Source organism: Condylura cristata, unplaced genomic scaffold, assembly GCF_000260355.1.
Source record: "Condylura cristata isolate star-nosed mole 26May11 unplaced genomic scaffold, ConCri1.0 scaffold00015, whole genome shotgun sequence".
Classification (NCBI taxonomy): domain Eukaryota; kingdom Metazoa; phylum Chordata; class Mammalia; order Eulipotyphla; family Talpidae; genus Condylura; species Condylura cristata.
The window spans coordinates 29,914,200-29,923,760 of NW_004567116.1; the positions used below are offsets into that span (position 1 = coordinate 29,914,200).

The 9,561-nt window shown below is 48.4% G+C and overlaps 1 protein-coding gene across 1 annotated transcript in view; it reads right to left on the reverse strand.

Moving 5' to 3' along the window:
* SPON1 (spondin 1, extracellular matrix protein) overlaps nt 1-8,318 on the reverse strand; it is a 232,254-nt gene extending 223,936 nt beyond the window's left edge. Inside the window, exon 1 of the mRNA XM_004683028.2 lies at nt 7,833-8,318. Within this exon, the coding sequence (XP_004683085.1) occupies nt 7,833-8,070 (238 nt within the window). The 5' untranslated portion in view covers nt 8,071-8,318. The remainder of the gene's footprint in view (nt 1-7,832) is intronic.
* Nucleotides 8,319-9,561: the final 1,243 nt, after the last annotated feature.

The following is a 9,561-nucleotide window of genomic DNA, read 5'->3' on the forward strand; positions in this document are numbered from 1 at the left end:
TCCCCACATCCCTTCTGTGCTACTTCTCCACATGATCAGACTCAATGTATGAACCTGGCAGTTCCTTTCCTTTGCTCTTTCGTCTCCAATTGTTCTGCTCGCTCTCTCTGAACCACTGACGTTTGAGCTTTCCATCATGCATAGACTGCTGTCTCTTCCCTCCCAACAGTCTTCACTCTGGACCCAGGCCATCTGTCTGCCCTCAACCTCCAGCCAATGCCTCCAGGGCACTGGGCATCCTTTCTCTCTGCTGCCCCCACTGGGAGCGCCTTGCCATCTGTCCCCATCCCTGGGTCTCAATGCTCTCTGGCAGGGAAGGCAACAGTTTCCCTCTCTCCCACCCACCTCTCTCAGAAGATGATGTTATACTTGAGTTCTTGGTGCTTAAATGATACATTAATTTTTTTCAACAAATAATGATTTAGTGCCTGGTAGAGCCACTAGCTGTTCTAGATGGTACAAATAAAATGGCAAAATAAGAACAAAACTCTTGCATTCATCAGCTTATATTTAAGGTGTAGGAGACAAATGATAAATAACATCATTTCATAGAGTGGTTAAAGGCTATGAAAAAAATTAAGTCAGGCAAAATTAACGGGAAGCAGAAATTGGTGGTCACAGAAGCTTCTTTAATGAGCTGACATCTTGAAAGACAAAAAGTGAGCGATACAAGGATGGGTGGTGACTAGCATTCTAGACACAGAGAAGAGCATGTACAAAGTCCTTGGGGCAGGAATGAGCTAGGTGTGTTGGGAAAATTCAAAAGGTGACACCTCTGCTAGCAGGAAAAAGAGAAAGAGAATGAGGAGAAAGAGGAAGAAAATAAGAAGGGAGAAGAGGAGCATCACGAAAACCTCCTCTAACACCCAGAATCGCCCTGTTTATGGCTCACTTCTGAGTCTACCCACCCTCTTAGACTCCAACCCCTACCCAAGTGGCGATTTGCGGCATTCCTCGCCCTTCCCTGCTCTCATGCAGTCTAAGAGATGTGTTTGCAAATACCTGAACCACAACTACAGGTAGGATTCAAGTTTCTCATGGGCCACAAACAAATAGGTATGAGTAGACACCTATTTAACTTCCTCTGTCCTTTTCATGGCAATTTTGAATAATCTGTGACAGTTAGAAACCTTGTCCATGTGGTGCTCACCAAGGACATCTGCTGGTGTGGCCTAACTCTTTATTCCTTCTGTATCAGTCTCAAATCCAGCCTAGCCAAGACATTCTGAAAGTGGGAAACTTTAGGTCAGGAAGAGCTGCCAGCCACAGAGAAAGCTTTTAGGTGACGCAGCAAGCTGTCCACTACATAGGAGTTCCATGAGAGGTTCCAGGATACAACCAAACACCCCTGTGCACTGTGGAGGGAAAAGAGAGAGGTAATAATACTTCAGATAATTTGGGTCACTTGCACTTATGTGCTCAAGTGAACAAAAGAAGAGACTCTCAGCTCCCTCACTCCATCACACAGTGAGCATTTCATACTCGTCAGTGTTTAAGGACAAAGACACCAATTGTTTATTGGTACGCGAGTGAGAAAACATTTGTTTCTTCCAACGGTAGAGGGCGAGGAAAAGAATTGGAAGTACTAAGAACTGCCAGGTTTTTTGTTTTGTTTTGTTTTGTTTTGTTTTCTATTCCCCACTAACAAAACTATCTGGAGGGGAATATTATCAAGGGTAGCTTATATCTAGTATCCATCTTATAGTTTATGCATGATTTTAAAGGGCGCTTAAGGAATAATTTAGGTTTATGTGATTTTCGCTTTTCACAGTGTCACTTGAACATAACCAAGTAAGACCAGCGTGTTGCCACTATACACAAATATTTTTTTTTTGCTTTCATTCTAAATGTGGACTCAAGTGAGTTTTCTTCTTTTTCTTTTAATTTCATTTATTTTCCTTCTCTTTCCCCTTTCCTCTCCTCTCCTTTAATTGTCTTGCTTTATCTATTTTTGCCTTCATTCCTTTTTGTCCTTGTAGTTTCCACCTTTATTGAGGGAGAAGGTGACACAAAACAGACCACCCTGACATATTAGACTCATTTCTTCTCGGTCTGAAATTTACCAGCACACACACACAACATGTCTTCCTCTACTGACTGTTTAGCAGGAACATCATTTTTATGTGCTGCTGAGAAGATCCACTTAGATGATCTAGCACTGAGACAGAAAACATAAAATACTGAGTTCTTAGTGAGCATGCATCATGTATCAAAGCCTGTGTCAAAGACAGCTAACTCCTCCCACTAGTCCCACTCATTCACCTTTTTGAAAAATCCCTTCTCCAAGTTTTAGCTGGACATATACCTGGCCCACTAAATGCTCTATTTCCCAGCCTTCCTTGCCATCAGGTATGGTTACATTTCATCAGTAGAGAATATTTTGAAGTGCTGGGTGCAATTTTTGGGTCCCCTAAATAGAAGAAAGTTGCTCTTCCTCTACTTCTCCCCCTGCATGCTGACCAGAACTCAGCTGTGTTGATAGTGAGCTAGCTATGACCATGGTGACATGAATACTCTAGAATAACACTGTCCAATAGAAATAAGCTTATGTGTCAAAAAATTCACTCTACTTGTTAAAAGTGTCCAATAAAAGTTAAAGTAAAACAAACAAAAAAATTACACACATATATAGTAATTTCCTTAACCTAATATATATAATGATTACTTTATCATGTCATTGATATCAAAAGCCACTAATGAGAAGTGTACTCTTTTTTCATACTAATTGTTCAACAACCATTGTGCAGATACACTAACACTACAAGTCAGACTAACTACATTGCAGGCACTACTGTGACTCATGGCTACCTATGAGACAGAAGAGTGTGAGGTGATGGCAGAGCAACGAGATAGAAGGAACCTGGGCTCGTGGTTGAATTCAGGGAGCAAAATTGTCCATCCTCTTGAACTTTCCATTTTGAAGTGCTGGGTGCAATTTTTGGGTCCCCTAAATAGAAGAAAGTTGCTCTTCCTCTACTTCTCCCCGTGCATGCTGACCAGAACTCAGCTGTGTTGATAGTGAGCTAGCTATGACCATGGTGACATGAATACTCTAGAATAACACTGTCCAATAGAAATAAACACTGTCCAATAGAAATACTGTTTAAAGTACTGTAGTGTGTGTTGTCTCTTCATAGCTTAAGCTTAAATCTTTATCTTGACTAAAATAACACAGTAAGAAGTTCCCCTCCTCCCCCCAGAGAAATTGGCATTGACCAACATACAACATTCAGTATAACAAGCAAATGAAGACTGTAATAGTGAAAAGTTCTTCATCTGTTAGACCTCTTAGACCGAGTTTGTGAACAAATCAGCAATTACTGCCTATTCTGATTAAGTAGATCAGCTATAATGGAACAACAACTATGTGTGGGGAGCACTCAAGTTTCATATCTTGAAAAACTGCAATTTGTGTACTTTCATTTTTTTCATCCTTTGATGTTTTGCATTTTATTAAACTCAAAACAATAATCTCTGTAGGCACTAATCATTTAATATGTATGCACCTCTTGTTTTCTATTATCAATTTGAACTAAATATTTAAGGGAGCAAGGTGTAAAACATAAAGTTAATGAATAAAAAAGAAGAGAATGGTGCAAGAAAAGAGGTGGGAGGGGTGACTTACAATTAATTACATCATCAACAGGACTTAAAGAAAAAAACAGTAGGTCAGAAATAGTTTGTTTAAAAACCCTCATCCAGTTTAAACTTCTCAGATTCTACCTATGGACTTTCAAACATACAACTATAGGCATGGTCATATAACAACCCCTGTAGAAACAAAATATCAGTCAAGTTAGTTTTCATTTCCCTGTCCAGTTTCTTTTGGCTTCCCCACAAACAAAAGGAATTGGCTACAGATTGACAAGATTCTTCATATTTCTAAGTGAATCCTTTGGTTTATGGGGAAATGCAATACTGAAATCCAGAAAAAGAAAAACAAGTAAACAAGAACCTGTCACTTTATACTTTATGTCCTAGGATATATCAGTTATTACTTTGGTTTGTTGATTTTATTTTCCTTTACTGGAAGACTCATTATCGAGAAGGCTGAGGGTAGCTCAGTGAATTCATACTACTCCATTTTATTTTATGGAGTCAGTATGGAAGACAGATTAAAAGCACAGATTTAGAGTTAAACTCTAAACTCCACTAATTATTAGTTATGTGACCATGACAAAGTTACTAAACCTCTCTGAGACTTCCTCTCTGTAAAATGAGAATAGTAAATTGCATCAAAGTAAGGAGTAGGTAGGTGTACTTGACACAATGTCTCATCCAGTGTCTTATTGTTAAGTACTTTACTATTGCCAAAATAATCATCTTATAACATATTTTAATAGCAGCTATTGTATGGCAGTTTCATTTGACACAGATTTTTCCTAATTCACACAAATACTGGGTATGAGGTTGGGAGAAGCACTCTGATTTTACAAATGGAGAATCTATGCCTCAAAAAGATGAAGTGGCGGTAATTGAAAACAACCTAGCCAACATCACAGCCTGTGTCTTTCCTCCAGGCTGAGGTGGGACACATACTCTTGTGGTAGGATATACCCCAGAACAAAGAAAGAGAAGACAAAGCATCTTGAAGCTCTCCAAACCTTGCAGTTTAGAATAAATCCCCCAGTGATGCTTGAAGTTGGACCAGCTTTTGAAATCTCTACTGGACGTTTTTTTTCCCATCAAGTTCCTTGAAATTTCTCTTTAAAGAGCATCTAGGAAAAGCCACTCTCATTAGCCAGGGTTTGGCTTTATTTTCCTACTAAAGAGACCTTTGGTCAAACAAAAGAGCCTCTTTTATTTTCAATCAATTCTTGAACATTTCAGCTGATTTTCTTCTATTTGGCTTGAAACTGTGATCTGGGAATGGCCGGTCCAGTAAATTGTCCTCCTATAAGGGAAGCCCCTTGAGGATCCTCAACTTGTTATTTTTAATCACTGTAATCTCCTTTTCAAAGGAGGCCATGGTCAGAAACAGGGCAGCCTTTCAGAGCTTTCTAAAGCACAATTATTGCAGAAAGAGGGAGATGGGGAGGGGGGTTGGGAGAGCAGAAAGAAATGGTGGGAGAAAGGAGGAAGTCAATATAATACTAACAACTTGGAAAGGGCTGAATAATAATCTCAACTGGATCCTGGCTGTGGAGAAGAAACTCCATGTTTAACCATTTTTTAAAATAGTGACCCTTTTTTCAGCCTAGAATATTTAAAGGCTATACAGGACAAATGGGGTGGGGGTGGGACATGGGCAGAAAACGCTATATGAAGATGAACTGGAATACTGAGGACAAAGATTTGAGGCAGGAAAAAAAAATCTATTGGCTCCAAGGGTCCTAATGGGGGAGAGGGAGGACAAAACAAACAGAACAGCAGGGGATGGTAACTTCCACAGCCTAAAACCAACACACTAGACTGAAGGCATTAGATTTATTTCTAGTACAATTATTCTAAAGTCCAAGCCAACAGAAAAAGTCACAAAGTAGGCCATCATCCTTTTTCTTCCTGAGTGGCAGAATCAGGTTTGCTAATCGCAGAGTATTTACTCAGAGGACCTCAGCATGGTGCCTGTAAGATCTTTTTCTCAAGATCTACAGCCTGAATGGGGGAAGGGGGGGTGCACCGCCCAAAGGCTAAAAATTTAGGCTGGAATAACCTGTAGGGTGGAAGTCTAGTGTGGCACCCATCTCCCCCCCCCCCCACCCCAGCTCTCTCCCTTCCCAGCCAGGGACACAGTAACTTAGTAACTTAAGCTATCTCAGAACCTCACTTGCCTTGTGAATACCAGATGCCCCTTTCTCCTAGTGCTGGGGCTACCACTACCAGGGCTTAGTGAAACAGAGGAATGATTAGTGGGGGAAAGAGATACCCCATAGGGGGTCCAAGCTAGACTAAATCACCCAAAAGAGTGTGGACACAATCCAGGTCGAACCAAGTACATCCGTCCACTATGCCATAAAGTGCCCGCATTTCACGGAAATAAACGTGTTGTCTATGCACGCTTCTCACTGTAAACTCATTTAGTCTCCACAGTCACCCAACGTAATTGGATAAAGTTGTTTTCACAACTGGGGGCACAGATTCAGAGAAGTTAAAGGTCACACAACTACTAAGTCCGTTTGACTCTAGAGTCACCTTTTCCCCTGCCACGTGGAGCTAGGGTGGTTTCTCCAGGGAGAGGACAGTGGGACTCCTCCCGCTTCCCTCTCGTCCACGGAGAGACCTGGCCGCCTCCCCCAACTCCAAGCAGGGACTGAGGCCGCTGGTCTGCACGGTTAGCTCCGAGAACTCGCGGCCGACACGCCCGTCCCCTCGGGGCTGGGCGGGGTGTGCTCAGCCGACCTCCGCGGCGCCGAAGCGGAGCGTCCAGCCGACCCGCGCAGCGGGGTCAGGGCGGCTCCGCCGCCCGCGCCAAGCGCGTCTCTGCGCCGAGGCGCCCCGCGGCCGCCTCTGCTCGTGGTGACAGTCCGGGACCTGAACCCAGGAACACGCGAAAAACGTCCCGCGAAGGGTGGCCTCAGTTCTGGCTGCCGGGGTGGCCGGGCGAAGGCTGACACCCCCCGCCCCAAACTTTCTGCAATGTTGCCCCCACCTCTTCCTCCTGTGGCGTTCTGGGAACCCGGAAGGCAGGGGCGCGAGAGCGGCGAATGGGAACCCTTTTGCCCCACCGGTTGCCCCCCAAACCCGCTCTTCCCGACTTGGCACCACAGCTAGCTTGTGAAGGGGCAGGGGCTGCGGGCACAAGCCGTCACTCCCTGCCCGTGCCACCCCAGGTGAGCCCAGGCGTCCTCCTCTGCCGGTGGCCTGTCTTCCCAACCCGGGAAAAGGGGTTGCTGCGCGTAACAAAGATATCTGGGAGGCCGCTAGGCTGGGCGGGCGGCGGCGGGCCGTGGGGATGGAGTAGGAGTCTGTGGTCGGCCTGCCTGTCCTGCCAGGCGGCGCGCCGCCGCTTGGACAGCCCGCCCTGCGCTCCGGAAAGCGCGCTCTGGGCTGAGGGGCGAGGCGCGCGGAGCCTCCGGGGTTCTGGAGCACAACGTGCCCCCACCTCCAGAGAACAGGCCTTGGGCTTCGGGCTTCCCTCCGGTCTCTACCGCCCTCCTCCAACCCCCGCCCTCCCGGAGCTACCCAAAGCTCTTGGGCTCTTGGAGGCTGTTGCACCCGCACCCTGTCTTAGAAATCCAGGTCTTCTCGCCCAGGACCAGCAGAGAATAGCCTGGAGTTCTTTCCAGAGTCCCTTATATATATAAGCCGCAGGCTCCTCGCCTGCTCTTTGCCCAGCCCGGGATGCATTAAGAGCGAAGCCTTAGTCCCTTCTCCAGGAGGCTGTGCGTGGAAACTGAAGTGACCGTCCCGCCATGGGCCGGTTTGAGAGAAGCTGACACCTCCTCCTTCGGGAACGGGAGCGGGGAAAGCCGGTGTCACGCATTGTCTGCGACCCGGCTGGGAGAGTCAGGCCCCCCGCCAGCCCAGAGACTGATGTGCAGAAAGGCGGGTGTCTACGGCTGTCGTGGAGCGGGTCGGGAGAGAAGCCAGGTTCCCCCGCAGCCAGGCCGGTGCGTAGCGTCTCCCCGCCGCAGCCCACGCCCGGGAACCGCGCGTCGGACGTGGGGGCGCCTCGCTTGGCAGCGGCCGCCACGACAGCCTGGACATTACTAGCTCGTGACCCACCCAGAGCTCGCGGCCAAAAGGGCTGAGGACAGGCGGGGCACAGGGGGCAGTTGCCCGGCTGCGCCAGCGCTGGGCGCCCGGCAACGTGCGCCCTCCTCCGGCCCCGTGCGGTCGGCGCCCGCGGGAGCCGGGTCCTGCGCCCCCAACGCCTCACTAGGGCCACTCACCGCGGTAGCTGGTTCCCGGCTTGTAGAAGTCGGGGTCGCCCTCCACTCGGAGGCTGAACTCTGTGTAGCCCTCGCGCCGCGTGCCCTGGGCGCGCAGTATGCGGCTGCAGTAGCCCTCCGACTTGGGCACTTTGTCCAGGGTCTCGTCGGAGAAGGCCAGCGCCGCGGCCAGGGGCAACGCCAGGGCCAGCAGCGCTGGACCCCGGCTGAGCCTCAGGGGCGCTAAGGACAGCCTCATCCTCGCGGGCCCCCAACTTTGTGCCGCAGCTGCCGGCTCTCACTACTCGACTGCTGCCCGAAGGGGACCCCGCAGAAGCGAGACCTGACGGAGCTCCGGCGGGGAGCGGGAGCTTGGAGCTGATGCTGGCGACGGCGCGAGCGTGCCCGCCTCGGCTAGGCGGCTGCGGAGCTGCGCTGCGCTGAGCAGAGCTGAGCTAGCGGAGCGGCGCGGGGAAGGGAGGGAGGCGGCGAAGGAGGAGGAGGAGGAGGAGGAGGAGGAGGAGGGGGTGGGGGGTAGGGCTGATTTTGCCCAGATCCCCCAGCGCAGCGCTGTTTTGTTTCCGAGTTGGCGATTAGCGGCGCGATGGTGTTTATTTTGCGACTCTGGATTCCCAAAGTCTGGCAAGGAAATCATAAGGTCTATGGGGTCGAGGCGGGATCAGTCCACCACCCAGACCACTACCCCAACTCCTGGCTACACCCTGGACCCTGTGGAGGAGGGTGCTCAAAGGAGGGAACAGACAAAACTAACTTTTGTAACGCACCTGCTGTGAGCTTGCCAACATGCTGGGCAGTTTACTTCCACCACGAGCTCACAATCTCCACTGTCTCTCATCGCATACAACAAACAGCATCACTTTCATTCATGTTACAGATGAGCAAGTGAGGTTTGCAGCCCAAACTGAAGGTGAGTCAGATGCCATGACCAGCTGACTCTGTGTGCTTCCCTGGCCGTGTTGGAACAGGTGAGGCTGGAGGATGGGGGGCGGGGGGCAGCAGCACGACCCCTCCATTGGGCCCAGTACCCCATGTTTAGTGCCTCTGATAATCCTGGACTGCCCTGGATAGGTTGCTTTGAAAACGGAAATAAAAATTATTTAGGTAAAAAAAAATTACTGTATAATATTAACATATTATACTAGTCTACTACATCTACAGAGTAGTAAAATGTAATGTTTACCATTATTTCATGGGGGACCAAGTCCACAAAGATAAAAAGTGCCCACGACAGCCCTCAAGTAAGCCAGGGAAGGAGGTTTGAAAATGTCAATGAAAAACCTTTGACTAGGGGTTGGCTTTTGTTTCTGACTTAAAACACTTTCGTTCAGTTTCTCAGTCCTCAGGGGCAGATAATTTCAGAGGTGCTGAGCCTGTGGGCTCACTGTGCAGAGCCTCAGGCACCAACCCCAAGCCCAGGGGCAAGAATCTCACCCAGTGTTCCTCCGGGAAAGACCCAAATCAAATCTTAGTCTTGTGGCTCTTGGGCTGTAGACACGGCACGTTATTTAACCTCTCCAGATGCCACTTTCTTGCTCTGGAGAAGAGGTGTTAGAGTTATATGAAACTACCCACATAAAACACCCTGGCCTGGTCTCCAGTATCACCCTCACTCCACTGCTCCAACTAATGAAGACCATGCCCACCTTGAGGCCCTGTCCCTCTCTCCCCTCCTCCAGGGGCGTAAGCACCCTCCCCAGGTGCTCTCAGAATCTGTTTACCTCCCTTCCTC